The 18,434-nt window shown below is 26.6% G+C and overlaps 1 protein-coding gene across 1 annotated transcript; it reads left to right on the top strand.

Annotated features, from left to right (window-relative positions):
• Window positions 1-852: 852 nt before the first annotated feature.
• Window positions 853-18,317, top strand: LOC135923811 (alpha-glucosidase-like). The gene is made up of 13 exons (XM_065458760.1): window positions 853-895; window positions 13,537-13,664; window positions 15,005-15,184; window positions 15,546-15,688; window positions 15,938-16,063; window positions 16,148-16,270; window positions 16,350-16,465; window positions 16,717-16,903; window positions 16,991-17,078; window positions 17,200-17,297; window positions 17,361-17,495; window positions 17,583-17,734; window positions 18,076-18,317. Exons 2-13 carry the CDS (start codon window positions 13,559-13,561, stop codon window positions 18,293-18,295), a joined length of 1,674 nt encoding a protein of 557 aa, XP_065314832.1. The 5' UTR covers window positions 853-895; window positions 13,537-13,558; the 3' UTR covers window positions 18,296-18,317.
• Window positions 18,318-18,434: the final 117 nt, after the last annotated feature.

Genomic DNA, 18,434 nt, shown 5'->3' with positions numbered 1-18,434 from the left:
CAGACACAGTATACTGTGGTAGGTATAAACAAAATGACAATATTTGAGTGATATTTTATAGTTTGTGAGGAAAAAAAGAAGTCTGAAATCATTTTCGCATTATTATTGTAAATAATGTTTCATTTTTTTTTAATTGATTCACAAAAAAAAACACAATAAAGTTAGTGAATTTATCGACTTTGCCAAAATCAAATGCACGAATGGACACATAACAAGTTAACATTCTTTTTTTGCTCATACATTAAATATATTTTTTACTTATATTATAATATTTTGGATATAATAAAAATTGTAGCAAGATGTTCGTATACGTTGGTACCTTGCGGTTCGATTCCAGTGCTTAGTTGTGATACTTGTAACTCAATGGCCGTTTTGGAAATATGTAATTTAATAATGATTTATTATTCTTTTTAAATCACCAAATTTATGTTAAAATATAATAGATAATACTAAAAATCCCTTTCTGGAGCAATTATTAAGGCCTCATAGGGATGACTCTTTGACTCCAGAAATTTTGAAACCTATTATGCCTACATGTTGTTTGTGTGGAGATGAATACAGAATAGTTAGAGCTGACAATCTTGACATATTTATTTAATTTTTTGGTAATTTCATTTTTTATAATAATAATATTCCTTATTATTGTAATAATATGTAAATATTATATATATATGAAATTTTTTTTATATGATAATGATATTATTTGAAAATAAAAGAGATAGATAGAATTATTATAACGTTTAATTTTTTATATATAGAGATATAATTATATAATTTCTATTATAATTTTAGACTACCTTTTTTAAAAAAAATATATACATCAGTCCTCTAATAAGAAGTTTTACGCCATGTATTTTCGATAGAATTTAAATCAAGATTCTAATCTGGCTCATACGTAAGTTTAATATTATTATTTTTTTAAATATATTTCGCAATTATACTAAAGTGTTTATTCTTATATATTTAAGAAAATTTTAGCTTTTCTAAGTAAGTTATACCTTCAGTCGCAGGGGCCTTAATAACTGCAATTAAAGTAGGTGGGCGTGGGCCTAATTTTTTATTCAAAGCCCGCCCGTTCACAGTGGTAATAAAAAGAAATCACGTCCTTTTACGCTTACTACTAAAAAAAATTTGATCCAACACGCCCGCTCACGAAATACAATATTTTAATCACGCCCAAAAATTCGCGTGTTTTTAAATTTTTCAAAGTTTTATTGCTTTACTTTTACGCGTTTTTAAATTTATTCTATTATAGCTTTTATTTCTCTAATTCCATATTAATAACACAAAATAAATATTTTTATAAATCAAAATATTTATTTAGAAAATATCTATATGCGATTGGCTATAGAAAATAACCTTTCACTAGAAGCCGAACTTAGCGATTTCTTCGTTTTTTATCGATACAAGTGTTGATTGTTATCTCATAACATGGCTGGATCATTAACCTATATTTATAATTTTTACCTTCTTCAATATCGATTAAACCTATAATCATTTTAAGAAACGGAAATATAGTTTTATAAAATAAATTATTTATAATTTTTAAAATTTTCAGCGTTTTTTAATTTATTTGTTAATTTTTCTTTGCGTTCTTCCCTTAAAAGTTTAAAAAATTATTTGTTCAAGTTATTGCTTCAACATATTTACTTGGTTACTCAACTGCCCCCTCTCATTTTTCTCTAGTAATTCTCGCTTTATAACCTATCTTTATCAGGAAAAATAGTTCAAGCTGTGGGCCTTAACCCTAATTAACAAAAATGGAACCTTAAGGCTACACGGTAATAGTACTATGTTCCCTTTGTCTCATCAGTCACTTTTCACGAGTGTATTTGACAAAAGCATCCCCTTTTCATAACTCAGCTCTTTCAAGAGAATCAATAATTTATCAGCCAATGTGGCCCTGACATTATGAGGATTGTCTGTCCATTCGTTGCAGAATCACAATTTTTGACTTCTTGATCAATCTGTATTAATATCAGACCACCATAATTAATCTTTGTCTAAAAGTTTAGTTTTCCCAGCTCCTAAATGTCCTTTATGCAATTCACATAACATTGCGTCTCTCACTGAAATATAATTCTATTTTCTATAAAAAGACAATCTTTTATCAACCTTAATTCTGCTTCCATAATTTTGTAAGTTTATTTTTTTATTAATTCACCTTTTCCTATATTATCTATAATTCCTGTAATTCTTTATGATCAGCAGTTTCTTTTACTACCATTTTAAAATTTATCAATATATTCCATAATTCATTATTAATGATTTCGAAAGGTAACTCACTGAAACTCAGGAAAATTTTTAATATTTTAAAAAAAAATTTTATTAAAAAAATATATGCGATCTTCAGGATATTGGTGGAAATTTTTTGATGTAATAATAATTCAAAGTTTCATTACTCAAAAGTTTAATAATTAATGGAAGAGGTAAATTCAATATTGATAATTTTGATTTTTCCAAATTATAACAATTTTAATGAAAATGGATATGATCACTCGGTCAATCATAACAGTATAGACCCAAATGATATATCGACCCATACACAACGCAATGAGCATTTATGGAGGGATCTTAAGGCAATCATCCTCAGAAATGGAAGAAAATCTTCCTCTCATTTATATATATGTGAATATTCCTATTTTCGTAATATTAAAAATATGTCAAAATTAAATAAGTAAATAAAATTTTTAAATGATATAAATTTATATCGATCTATTTTTGTTTTTCCTTAAATTGATATATATCTGTTGTATTCCATATCAAATCAACTGAAGATTCAACCCACCCCCTTCGATTTTTTTTAAAATTTGTATGATGGTAGTATATACACTAACTAGTAAAAATATTAAATTTTAATTCTCAACTTACTATATGGCCATCTTTAGAAACGCGAAAATTCCAAAATATACTATATTTAATTTTAAATATCTCAAAAAGTAATTAAGCTAAAGACATGATTTTGATTTTATTAAATAGCTCTAGAATGGTTCTTTAATATAACATAAAATTTAATTTATTGAAAAAAAGTCTATTACCAAAAACCGGAAATGGCTATAAAATAAAAATTGCTTTTTTTTTCTTTTAAATTTTTTTTTACAGATAGACATTATACTTCTTAATATTTGTACAAAATCCTAGATTGGGACGAGTACTGGGTCAATAGTTATTACACTTTAAATATAAGTAGTATGGCTTAAATCCTATATTATACCAAATATAGAGTAATTATTTTTTTTAAAGTGGGCAATATATGTGAATAATAGCATTAAAACTAAAATCCTAAAAAATCTGATTATTTTGCATTTATTAAATGTTAAAAAACTCAAAACAACATTTACCAAGTTGTATTGTATTATTTTAAATATAACTCAAAACGCCTTGATTTGGAGGCATTATAAGGAATAAATAATAAGATTTTGTAAAAAGTAACAACTATGATAATAAAAAGTGAGCTCAATAATCTCTTCACCCCAACCTAAAGATTATATTCGTCCCAAATTCTTCTTAAATTCGAGATTTTTTGACCTGGCCACTCTGTGAGTGAAAGATGAAGTTTATTTTTCATTGTCAGATTAATTATTATTGGATCGTCAGAAATATATTTTCATTTTAAAGATTATTTTAATCTACTTAATAATTAATTAAAATAAAATAATTATGTTTGGCATCATTTATGATTTATTACCGCGAAGGCGATATCATCAAACATTTAAGTTACGTGATTATATCAGATTGTCTCAAACACAATATTTGTTCCTTTCATTTATTTCAAATAAAATTAATTATATTCTTGAAAGAAAGATTTGATAAGATTTCAATAATATTTTATTTTTCTGATGGAGCTGTTACCCAGTATAAAAACAAAAAAAAACTTTGTAAACCTCTACAACCATTATAATGATTTTAGGATCAAGGCAGAATGGCAATTTTTGGCAACTGCACATGGCAAAACTCCTTGCGATAGTTTAGGTGGAATTACTAAGAGGTTGGCGGCTAGAGCAAGCCTGCAACGTCCTCATGAAAATCATATAATAACTCCTATTGACTTAAATAATTATGCGATAATCAATATCCCGGGAATTAATTATATATTTGTTAGCAACGTAGAATATTTAAGAATGGAAATCAATCTTGAAAATAGATTTCTAATGGCCAAATGAATTCCCGGGACACAAAAATATCATTCATTTATTCCAATGAAAGGAAAAATGAAAGTCAAATTTTATTCTAATTCATTAGATTATTTAATGTATGATATTATTTAATTAATATGTTTATTAGAATATTAATTTCCAATTAATTAGCTAAATAAAGTTATAAATACTTTTACAATTATTTTCCTTCTAAAATAAAATAGCTAAACTTATGTGCTAAATATGACACAATGTCTACTAGTGATCTGCATAGGGCCTAATTTTTCTAACACGGCCAGAAAGATTTATAAAAAAATACAGCCCGATCCCAAATGAAATTTCTTTTTATTTGTTTCGTAAATTACTATATATTTGGTATAATATAGGATTTAAGCCATACTAATTATATTTAAAGTGTAATAACTTTTGGCCCAGTACTCCTCCCAATCTAGGATTTTGTACAAATATTAAGAAGTATAATGTCTATCTGTAAAAAAATTTAAAAGAAAAAAAGAGCAATTTTTATTTTATAGCCATTTCCGGTTTTTGGTAATAGACTTTTTTTAAATAAAATAAATTTTATATCATAATAAAGAGCTATTTGATAAAATTTAAATCATGTCTTTAGCTTAATTACTTTTTGACATATTTAAAATTAAATATAGTGTATTTTGGAATTTCCGCCTTTCTAGAGATGGCCATATCTCATAAAGTAAGGCGATTTAAAAAGTAAAAGTTTACATTTTTATTAATTAGTGTATATACTACCAACATGCAAATTTTTAAAAAAATCGAAGGGGGTCAGGTTGAGAATCGACTTTTTTTGGTTGATTTAATATGGAATACAACATCTATATTAACATTGTTTATATATTATGTTTATCAAATAAATTGATTAATTATCTAGTTTTTGATTTAATAGTCCTAACTTAGTATGATCATAGCATTACACCTTTTTTAAATTTTTAAATATACTCTGTTTTTATTATAAAATTAAAGAATAAAAATTTTCACAAAAAAATTTATTAAAATAATTGATTAATTATCTAGTATTTGATTTAATAGTCCTAACATATTAGCATCATTAGCACACGCCTTTTTAAAACTTGTAAATAATATACTCCGTTTTTATTGTAAAATTAAAGAATTGTGAAAATTTTCACAAGAAAAATTTCCACCAATATCCAGACGATCGCATATTTATTATTTTTTCAATAAAAATAAAAAAATTTCCCTAGTTTCAGTGAGTTAGCATTACGTTTTTCTGCTCTGTGAATTATTGTAAAATTGATGTTCAATGGGCCAAATTCCATATTTGAAATCTCATAGACATCGAATTGTTATCTTTAAGACCTTTAATACACGAGCGGTTTGTGATCCGTGACTATAGTAAATTTAATTCTAATAAAATATTCTTGAAATTTTTTTAAATAATCGCTAAAATTTCACGTTCAATATTTGTATGATTTGTTTTTGATTTGAGTAAAATTCTCGATGCAAATGCAATAGATTTCTCTTTGTCAACGCCTTCAATGTGAAATAAAACAGCCCCTAAACTTTTTTTTCAAAGTGTCAGCAGCTATACCAATGGGTAAATCTGGATCGTAAAAATCTAAGCTTTTCTGATGTATGTTTTTCCATGACCATTTTTGTACAATGGATTTGCTATGTCTCCAGAATTATAAATTTTCGATAAAAGCTTGCCATGCCTAAGAATATAGATAATTCCTTTAGGTTTAGGCATATTCGTAATGGCTTTAATTTTGTCTACATGTAGATGTTTAACATTTACATCAATAATATGTCCCAAAAACGAAATTTCATTTTTAAAAAAAATATTTTGAGCAAAATTAGGTATCAAACCATACTTTGTAATTCTATCAAAAACTATTTAATGTTATTCAAGTGAGCTCATCATTATCTCCAGTAATAAGTAAATCATCAATGTAAAATATACATCTTTCATATCACCAAATATTATGTCCATATGTTAAAAAATAGCTGCAATTTTTAATCCGAACAGGAGTCTAGTGAAACGATAGTATCCTCTATGTGTAGAAAAAGTAAATGTCTCATGAATTGTTGCCTTTTGATAATTTGGAAATTAAGCCATTAAAACGTGGTATTGGATATTTGAATTCTACTAAAGCAGAATTCATATTTGAAGTCTGCGCACAATCTCAATGGAGTGAGAGAACTAGCCCAACCTACATCTTGAACAGTTTCTATAATTTTGTCATCAACATTTTTGTAATTCTTTTATTATTAAATAAATTCTTGAATATGCTACTCGTCACCGGTTTTTAGTCGGCAATCGGTCAAATCACAATATTTTAAGAAATAATTTTTAGGATAATGTTTTACACATAAATATAGGAAAAGAAAAAAATGAAAAGATTTAGATCAATAACACCACACATAGTATACACATTTTTCCAGAATTTTCTTTTTTTTTAAAAAAATTGTATAATTCTCTAGCATCTTTCAAATTTTAATTTGATTGATTTTTTATTAGTACTAATACTACTACTTTCTAATCACCTCCAAAAGAAGGAGATTCAATAATAATATCATCATCTATGATTTCAATTTTCATTTCTAAAAATAAAAATGTAATACCTAATATATTAAATTACCTGATTAATGAATGAAACGGAAGAATAAAAAAAAGTAAACGATGGATGAAATATTATAACTTTTTAAACATTAAATAATTATGTTTTACGTGTTCATGTACATCAATTAAAAAGTAAATCATAATCATGTACATCAATTAAAAAGTAAATCATAATAAACTTTTATTTTTTATATGGCCATCTATCGAACCGGAGCAGACCATAGGACCATGATGTTGGACCGTATCGTCCCACCGGACCCGATACAAAAGAGACTGGACTATACCAGAATTAACCGTCAGTTCTTTCGGTCCTACCGGACCATTGCAAACACTTAAGTGTATTAAATTATAACATATTATCATGCTCTAACGAAGCGATTGTAATAAAACAACAGTTATTAAGACGTGGGTATTTAATGACATTAAAGAAATTTTCATTAAATTCTAAATAAATTTATATATGTAATTGTGTTGTTATATAATTATATAACTGTCACAAATCACAATATAATTAACATTATATATAATTTTATATGGTATTCTTTGCATTGCGCATAAATTTTCTTCAGTATTTTAGAAAATAAGCAAACTAGATAGAGAAAATGTCTTAATAAAAATATATGAATTATCCTAAAAAGATCGTGATTTTTTTTTTAAATTTAGATCCTTTTTAAACACTTTTAAGTTTTAATATAATTGATCTCAAATTAAACTTAAACAAAAATATTTTTAATTTGGATTACTAACTATCATAATCTATGATTAGCCAAAAATCACGCTTTGAAAATGAATACTCATCTTTTAAATGTTAAAGATAAAAATTTTAATGTTTACTCAGTCATTAATAGTTAAAAAATATGATAAAACTTATGAATTATGATTTTTTTAAATTTAATTTGACTTAAAAGGCCTAAAGTAATGATTAAATTGAATAAATTTTTTCAAATCTAATGATGATTTTTTTAAATTATCTTTTTGTAAAATTTTCGTTTACAAATTAAAATATAATTTTTAAATTATGGTTGATGTTATTATATGAGGCCCATTGGCTATCAATAAAAATAATAAATAGGTGTGATAACGAACACACCTCCGTTTTCAATTTTTTTTCTATTTTTTAAGATATTTTACCATCGTGATAAATCTATAAAAATATTTTAAAATATAATATTCATTTTCGCCCAATCTTGAGAATTAGGGCTATTCCAGAGGGAAAAAATGATTTCGCTAAAAAAAATATAAATTATATAATAACATTAAAATTAATATATTATATATTAATCTATGTCACATTTATCATATTTTAAAAATAATTATTTTAATTATAAAAATTAAAATTTAAACTTTTAACTTCATTTTACCTTTGCATAACAAAAATAATTACATCATAATGTATTTTGTACAAATATTTATTATAAATCATTTTTGAAACTTGAAGGCAAATCCAGTAATTATTAACAGTAAAATATCCTCATCATTCTGTAAAATTATAAAATGTATTAAGAAATTCAAATTATAATAGTAGCATACCTTGAAAGCTAAATTTTTTTATATTAAATTTCTATCTCATCTATATATAAATTATATAATAACCAATATAAAAGTCATCGATAATAATATTTAAAATCGCAATTAAAAATTATTAATACATGTTATATTATATATAAAAAAAAGGTGGGGTGGCAGGAGAAAAAGGAAGATAAGTTTTTTTATGACAAGAATACTAATCAGCAGGAGTAATTGAATTACTAAAACAAACATAATTTATCTTAAGAACTATTGCTAACCCTTGTTTCGTTAAGGCCTTTATGATGCTTATTACAGAATTTTTACTGATTTGATAGCTAACGTCTTTAAAGAATTACTTAGCTAAATTCCTATAAGTTGTGGTAGGGATGATTATTGGTAAGAAAGTGTAATTTGATGAATCAGCGGCTTATGTGGTAATTCTTAAATTTTGCTCTCTTAGCGTCTTTATTGGTCATGAAAAATCTCATATTATAAATTTACCTTGTTACCATGAATTCATGTGATTCCATCAGGACGTGTATCCGAAAGAGATTAGTAGGTCCTAATGAGGTGAGAAATCCAACTGACATTTTGAATATCGGGTTTTCTCACCAAGATTGTGAAGCAGCGCCAAACTGTCATCATTAGTACAACATTGGTAATAAGAATGAAATGTTGAGGGCGTAACTAGCTCGTGGTTATGTAATTTAAATTAGAGGTTTTTATATGGAATAACCTATAAAAATTTATATCCCCAATCCTTGATAATTTCATTGAATGTGGATGCAGCCAAAGGAGAAAAACTCGAAATAGGGTAATCAATGAAGTATTTTACAAGTGGTAGATCCAAATCTTTCGGTTTTATAGAAATCAGAAATTCGGTTGTGATTGCAACACGTTTTGATCATTCCATCCTAGCTATATTTAAAAAATGTATAGACTACTTATAGATGATATCGATTAGTGCCTGTGTTTGTAGGTGGCTAGCGATAGAAGGCTCAAATGAGATCGATAGTGTAACAAAGACCGTCATATTTGATGGGTAGCGTGGCTTGATTCCCAGCTTTGTCTGTAAACTTGAAATCACTAACAATCGTTTTTATTCTGGTCTCTTATCTTACTAGATTACATTTATCTAAAAATATAGGCTTCGTAGTGAATAAAGGATTTTAGGAATGTTGAAAAAATCCCTAAAAAAGCCTTGTGAGTGGATGGACAAGCAGCGTCTACATGTGCGGGTGGAGTAGGAATAGTTTGCATCGAATTTTTTTAAGGATAGGATTTAAGGGTGGTAGGAGGGGTAGGATAAATTTAATGATAGGTTATCTATTAAATTTTTAGATGAAATAGGGCAAAAATTGCTGTAAAATCAAATACTTTTATTATAGACCTATTATAATACAACGATATGGCCGATTATCAACCAAAATTGGCACACAATCATAGACATATTATTTTTTGCAATCCTTTTAATTGTAATTTAAAAGTTTAAAAATTCTATCAGAAAACTCATATTCATGCCAAAATGAAAACATTTCCATATTTTTTAATTTATTTGAAAATAAAATTATTTGAGTTGCAAAAAATATACACAAGATTTTGATAGTTGGCAGCAGAACAGTAATCATTTAAGTTCCTTTTTTTAAATTATGAAGGGAGTACAATTATCTTAAAAATGGGAATATCACTGCCGAAGTCGGTGAGATTTTTTAAGGGAGTATGCAGAGATTTTTGAAGGGGCTTTGCATCCAGAGAATATCCTGTCATATAGACGCTGTATACACTAAGGATGCCTTTTAAATTTTAAGTACGTCTACATTGCCAAAGAAAAAATTTCTTGATTACTTACCGATGGGAGAGCGTAAATACCATAAAAAATTTTATCCAAGTATGTTTTATGTTTTAATATCATAAATGTTATAAGGAATAGTATTCATTTCTCAATATTCTGCTTTACTTTGGTTAACAAAACCGAGATTAATGGCAAATTGCTTTATAATATTAATTGTTTTTTATAATTCTTCAGAATTTCCAGAAGTAACCACATCATCCATATACCATAGATGTATGTCATTTTTTATCATAATAAATTAACATTATTATAAAGAGGACCCCTCATCTAGTGCCCATAATTAGAGTTTTAAATTTTCAACCTTAACCAAATTACAGAGTATAAATCAACAAAAAAATATCTTTTTAAAAATATGTATATCACATCTATTTTTAAGATTATTTTTAAAAAAATAGTACCCACATAACTATAATTTGTTAGCTAATTTTTTCAAGCGCTCGCTCGCCCAAATTATTATAAATTTTTTAAACTCTGGTCGAGCCCGAATTTTATTTTTAGTTTTCACTGCTGCATAATCAATAAATACTTATTTTAAAGTTTATTTAGTGATATACATTTGCTGAAATGGGTTTCCGGAAATATTTAAGCAATGGCAGGAATGATTTCGCGCTAAACGGAAATATATTTCCGCTGTAATCAACATTTGTACTAATATCGTTCGCCCAAAAAATTTCGATATTTTCGTGTCATTTATATATATTCTTTTATCATTTAAAATAATCCTTTTTACGTAGTCGATACATTTTTTTTAAAATTATCAGTTGCGAGTTAGACAAGTCAGCTATAACTAAACAAGCTCCAAAAAACTAACATACACGCAACCATCTAAGAAGATTGGATGCAAGGGTTTTGAAAAAAGAAATTATAGTTAATTCTCTTTATCATTTAATAATAACGAACTACTTCTTTAATTTACAAATCTATCAGACAATAAAAGGCTTATATATTTTTTTTTTAAATTGGTCAATTAAATCTGTTACTATTTATTATTTTCTATTTGTTAACTTTGTTTTTATTTTTTATTGATTTTAAATACAAAATATTTATTTAGACTTAAAGTATTTTATTCTTATAAACTTTAACGCCATAATTGATGGCTCTAAACTCTAAAACATATAATTAGTATTTCAATTTTTTTTATTAAAGGTCATTTCCAGAAAGAGCGTAATGCTACCACCAGCAATCTTTTTATTTATTTCCAAAGGTTAACTTGTAAATTAATTTTTTTATTAATATAATAAAAACAATCCAGATCCCCATTTTTTTTAATCTTAAATAGAAAACAAACTTGTTTGATTTTAAACGATTAAATGACATCTTGAAATGTGGGTTCTGATTGTTATTTTTAAAATATTATATTATATAAAAAAATTAATTAGACTTAATATCTTTTGTTTGGAAATGGAAAAAATATTGATTGTAACATTACCCAAAAACCGCTTTGAAAAAATGTTTTGTCTGGAAATGGCCAAGCTACAAATACCGAAAAAAATTATTGTTAATTGCGTGAAGTCCTACAAGTCGATCCAAAATCCCGACCGCCAGGTTCGAGCTTAAGAAATTCATTGGCCGGTTTAATGCCTAAAAAAATTTTTTTAAATTCGGGCCTGGCTATGGGATGATAAATATTCCTAAAAATGAAAAAGGTGAAATAATGGTTTCTTGCTTTGCTCGGGCCTAAAATAAAAATTAAGATACCTCGGTCTTAAGCTAATAAGAAACAAATCTCCTAACATAACTTCACCTCCTTTCTTCAAAAAATAAATACAATACATATATAAGGAAAAATAAAATTAGTAAAAGTTAATAACTTTTAGTTATAACGACATTATAATTCAAAATTTTTAGAAAAAAAGTGAAAACTCATAATTATTTTTATAAATATCTAAAGTGGACTTAAAGATCTCCAATAAAACTTATTTCCAAAAGCCATATCTAATACCCCGCCCCCCTACCTAGCAAAATTCTCGATATAAGTTTACTAATGGTGTTATATATTATAGAAAGGAGAGGAAAGGAAGGAAAGGAAAGGAAAGGAAAGGAAATGAAAGGAAAGGAAAGGAAAGGAAAGGAAAGGAAAGGAAAGGAAAGGAAAGGAAAGGATAGGGATCAAAACGTCTATGGAGTAAAAAGAGTGACAGAATTGGCAAATGATTATGTTTAATGATCTGAGATGGAAAGACAAATAGAAAATCTACGCTGAATGTAATAAAAATACAGCGGCGCCGATATTTATGTCTCCTTACCATCCAGCTGTTAATTATCACGGAAGATACGTCTATACGATTAAGGAAGCTATCAAAAGGAACAATAATCAGGTTGTACCAGTTTTTAAAAACTGTAGGACAACCAAGGATCCAGTTAACGAAACTAAGTCAGATGAGAGGATCTTTAGATGAAAGATAAGGGTACGCTAGGATCACGATCCAACAAGCCGGTCGTCAAATATGTGCTGAAGTGTATAGACACGATACTCTAAACAAAGAATACAAATTTAAGAGAACGACCCCAAGACTCTCAAAGAAACTTATATTATAACGTTCGAAAGGAAGCTATGTTTAGGTTTTGTTTGTTTTATTATTAATCCTTTGGGCTTGCATTATTACTTATGAATTATGATATTTAAATTAATACCGCTAATAGATAATGTTTGTTTTTGATTTTGATTTTGATTACGGTTATATAAAGTGAAACCAAATTATTATTTAAAACAAAATTAATGTAAATTGATTTTAAAATTATTATTTATTATATAGATGTATAATTTTGGAATTTATAAAAAAGGACGATTTTAAGATAAACAGTTATCTTCACCTCCAACAGAAGAGATGTATAATATATTTATATATTTATTATTTTATGTATATAAGTAGTGCTATTAAACCGCTTGATTTGAGCTGATTTTTAAAAACGGTTAACTCAATTTTTTATCCATAAAAAATAATGCAAGTCTTAAGATTATGCTCATAGATGGCACAAAGATTTGGATCTCTATTAACAAAATCTCACTTTGGCAATATTTTTCTGGCTAAAATGTTGAGTTAGCCGTATTTATAAATCGGCTCAAATCGAGCCATTTATGTCCAAAACATCAAAATATTTAATTCGAAAACTTTTAAAAACTTATTCAAGATAAAAAATATAATTTTAAAAACTTTGTTATTAGGTGTCCTTAAGTTTTAAAACTTCTGAAACCTTTTTTGGACGAAACCTAAATAAAAAAAATTTAAAAAATTTAAAAAAGTAAATTTTTTTTAAATCTCATTTTTAAATTATATTTTTTATAAATAAATCAAATTCATTTTTTCTTATCGATTCTTACCTTTAAATTTTTATTAATTTTTTCTTGTAAAATTTTTTATTATTATTTAAATTAATTTTAAAAAAATGTTATTAATTCTCATATTTTTCGTATCGTTTAGCAGTTTATTAGACTTTTCGACTATGCAATCTTGCTGTAGAAGAGAATGGTGGAAAGATGCTGTGCTATACCAGATATATCCGCGATCATTTAAAGATAGCGATGGAGATGGAATAGGAGACATCAACGGTTATTTATATTATTTTTTCTTACACTTTATGATAAATATCTGTATGTCTGTTAGCCACTATTTGTTAAGAAAATAAAAATCTATGCAGTAACTTTATGTTAAATTTATGTTAGGGGTTAGTTTATCTTAATATAAGTGTGGATTTTTATTTCATTTTTAACTTAATGTAAAAGAGTTTATATTTTGATTGTGAAATAAGTATTAAAATAGTGATTTTTTTTCATTTTTTTCATTAACGATACAACGATACATTTTAGTTTAATCATGCATAACAATTCCAAGTTTGGGTAAGTGAGAGGGTTCAATTTTATTAGGATTATGTCCATATTTGAAAAAATTGACAAATTTCAAAAAATTTAATGAAAATAAAGGGATGAGCTTTTTTCTTCTAAAAAAAAGAAAAAACTACTTCTGGTGGTTTATTTTAAATATTTTTTAAAATCTGCGAAAGTTCTCGAATTTTTTTAATATTTAGTTTTTAAGGTATTTTAAAGAAAAAGATTGTCCAAATTAAGAAATAATTTTAATGTGGCAATGTTAAATATTTAATTGCAAAAAAATTTTATACAAGAATGATAATGGCAATAAAAGCATAACCTCCAAAATACTTCTATTGTATCACCTTGATTTTAATTTAAATGTTATACTATTTTTTAAACACAATTTAACAAAATATGGTTTATTAAAGCGTAATAGAGAATTCTTCTAATTAAAAAATATTAGACATTTAATAGAATTATGTAAAAAATACTCTCTTCAAATATACACACGTCGGTAAATATTTTATTAAAATAGTTGTATATAGGCCAATTTTTATAATACAAATATTAACTCGCCCATATATAAGGATACTCATTTAATTTTATTCTAACCTCTTCCAAAGTGCTTTTAGAAAAAGATCCCTATAGGTATTGAATCAGAGTCTTACTGAGCCTCAGAAAACTAATCTAAACTTTTAAGACGCAGCTGCCATTCCATAATTGAACTATTTTTTGTATATAATAAAAATTCATCAACATGTTGTGTATTTTTGAAAAATCCCTAAATCATTTACCGTTCTACAGAGATTCACTACTCGTATAAAAATTGAAAAAAATGGAATATCTTTTATAACAAAAGTGGCTGTCCTTATGTGTTCCGAATTAATTATGTAAGAACAAGAATCCAAAATAAATTTTCTTTGAGACCTTAGTTTTTGTTTCAGATGCATCTACGCGCTGAAGCTCCCAATATTTTTGGTTCTTAAATTCCTTATTCAGAGGTTTTAAATTTTTTTCGGTTCCTTCTGTAGCATTATAAGTTTTTAATAATTATTTTTAAAATCTAATTTTAAAATAAGGAATTATCGAAAAACTGGACTATTTTACATTCCTTGGAATTCAAGGACTTTGGCTTAGCCCCATGTACAAATCTCCCATGAAAGATTTTGGTTATGACATCTCAAATCTTACAGATATAGACCCGCTGTTTGGAAATTTGGAAGATTTTAAAAATCTTTTAGAAGCTGCCCATAAAAGAGGTAAATCTCATAAATTATATAATAAAATATCCTTTATTAAAAAAAAGAAGTTTCTACATCAAAATCTAAATTATAAATGTGATGTAAATAATTTAAGGGAAAATAGCTTAAAATAAATAATCAAAATATTATTTGAAAGGTGAATGACTTGAGTTAACTTTCACTAAATTAAAGATATACATTTGCATAGATTATAACGGAAAGGAAAGGTGATCCCGCGAGCCTTGATAAAGCTGGGAAAAAATAAGAGTTAGCTACTTGTTCGCTTACTGTGCGTGCTTTCAAAATTTATATGCCTTTATGAAAATAGATATACTTTTTTGCTTATCGAATTCTTGTTGTAAATAATATATTTTGAAAGATTTGAAAATTATTATGGATTTCGTACCTAATCACACTAGTGATCAACACCCATGGTTTCAAAAGTCTTTGAAAAGAGAAGATCCTTATACCGATTACTATGTTTGGCGTGATGGGGACAAGGATAAAATTCCAAACAATTGGGTATGTATTATTTTTCGAATAGACAAGCCAAGACATGGTCTTTTTTAAATATTCTTGCATAACTACGCAGGACAGGTTGAGCTATGATTTAAAATGATACAATGCAAGACTCGAATGATTGTTTAAACGTATCAAATTTTATATTTATTAACTTTTATTGAATTTGTTACAATTTAATCGGTTCTCATTTGTTTCTAATTTTATTTCATATTTTCAAAGCTTTATTGATTTATTATTTTTCATATTTAGCTTAGTGTATTTGGACGAACTTCCTGGACTTGGTACGATGAACGCAAACAATGGAACTATCATGCCTTTATCCCGGAACAGCCCGATTTAAATTATGAAAATCCCAGGGTTTTAGAGGATATGAAAGTAACCACATAAATAAATGCATTTATTTTAATGAAAATATTTAGTTATATATTATTAACTTAATATCGTTCTTTATTACACAAGAAAGCTCTAGCTTTCTGGATGGACTTAGGCGTAGATGGATTTAGGTATGACGCTGTTGTAAATCTCATTGAAGATCAAAGATTTTTGGACGAGCCTCTGAGTGGTGACCCTAACGCTAAGCCTGTAAAATTTTTGAATGTTTTGTGTAGGATATTTAATTTTTTTTAATTATTTTTTTTGCCCTAACTTTTATGTATGTTAGATCGAGCATGAGTATTTGAGACACATATATACTGAAGATCTCCCCAAAATATTCACAACTTTGAAAGAATTCAGTGAGGTTATAAAAGACTTTGAAACAAAAACTGGACGGGACAAGTATACAATAAATTTAATAATGCTTATAGTAATTTAAATTTTTAATGTAAAGATGATTGAGGCGGAGTCCTAGATCTATATATACTTAAATTATAAAATATATAAAATTTAATTTTGACTGTAATAAAATGTTTACTAGGATGTAACCTAGATGGTTTTAGTTAATCTTGCTGAAACACTAAGATATTTTAAAAATATATTTTACTCCTTACTTTGATAAATCGGTTAAATACTATAACAATATTCACTAGTTTAATCGTTAGTGAAGCTTATGTTACTCCTAAAGTCTCCATGGAATACTACGAATTATCTGATATCGATATGCCTTACAATTTTGGGTTGACTTACCTCAATAAAACTTGTGATGTATCTTGCTATTCCGAAAAGATAAAAGAATGGATGGATGTAATGAGCCGAAATAGATGGCCGAATTGGGTGGTAAATTTTATTTTCATTTTACATAACACTACATTACGATAAAAAAATAACTACCGGGAAATTCACAAAAAATGTATGTTATCATAGGTGAGCAATCATGACAGGGCTAGGATATCAACTCGAGTAGGGGAACAATACATAGACGCCATACATTCCCTTATGTTGCTTTTACCAGGTATATGAATCATATTTTAATTTTATGCATTATATTTATATAAAATACAATGGATAATAATCGTTGAGATGCAATGCGTATATTTCAATATCTATTTTTTTTGTAAATCATGATTTAAAAGGCACACCGCAATTTTATTACGGAGACGAAATAGGTATGGAGAATATAAATGTAACCTTCGAAGAAACTCAAGATCCGTGGGGAAAAAATCTGGGCCCTGTAAGCTAAGATCATGTTTATATATTTCCTAAATATTTAATTAATTAAATCGTTATGACGTAGGTAAGATACGTGTTGTACAGCAGAGACCCAAATAGATCGCCAATGCAATGGGATGCTTCTCATATGGCTGGCTTCACGACAGCTAACATAAGTTGGCTACCTGTTCATCCAGATTACAAAACTCGTAATGTTGAAGTAATAATCAAAGTTAAAGATAACATTATAAAAAATAAAATTGTTAAAACCATCATTTATTCTTTTTTATATATATAAAAAAATGAGGTTCAAAAGATTCGGAAATTTTCTCATTTGAATATATTTCGCGCATTAGTGTGGTTACGTAAATATCCTTCTTTTAGAGACAAAAATCTTTTCTACGGTCCAATAACCGATAACATATATTCATTTGGAAGATACATGCCAGGAAATAGAGGGTAATATTATTTTAAAATTAGGTATTAAATTTAAAGTATATATATATAAATGACGTTCCTCGGGGGAGAAGCAAAAACCCTGTTTATCATAAATTATATCTTGGGGATCCTTAAACAAAATGGGACCATAAAAAGGGAACATTATAATATATAACTTATAAGTGGGTTATACACTATTTAATTTAACTGACATGTTAACTATTAAATTATTTTTATGTATTACACGATCATAGACGACATCAACGGTAGTTATTTTATTTTTAAAATTAAATTAATAAAACATTAGGCACCTTTGTATCTTAATAATCATCTATTTATGAATAAAAATATTTTTAAAACAGATTTTACATCATACTAAATCTTGGTCACCAACCTGACACTTATCCATACGATCAACATCCTAAAAAAATGCAGGATCATGCAAGTAACGTAATATTATTTACGGGTAGCCTCCAGGACACTTATAAAGTTGGGCAAGAAATAGATCTTAAGGACCTAAGATTAAATCCTGGCGATGGACTCGTATTAACTGGCAAATACAACAATTTATTCCCTAATTGAAACGATATGACATATAAACATAAAATAATTTATAATAAATTTAATTATTAATTTATTATTGTATTATTTGTAAATCTTATAAATAATTTAAGTAGTTATCTTCAATTCAGTCTCATTAAAGTTTACAATCATCAAATTT

This window comes from Gordionus sp. m RMFG-2023, chromosome 2 (genome assembly GCF_954871325.1).
Source record: "Gordionus sp. m RMFG-2023 chromosome 2, tfGorSpeb1-WG-v2, whole genome shotgun sequence".
In the NCBI taxonomy this organism is placed as follows: Eukaryota; Metazoa; Nematomorpha; class Gordioida; order Chordodea; family Parachordodidae; genus Gordionus; species Gordionus sp. m RMFG-2023.
The sequence above is the reverse complement of the archived record's forward strand: the minus strand, read 5'-3'. Positions and strand labels throughout refer to the sequence as shown.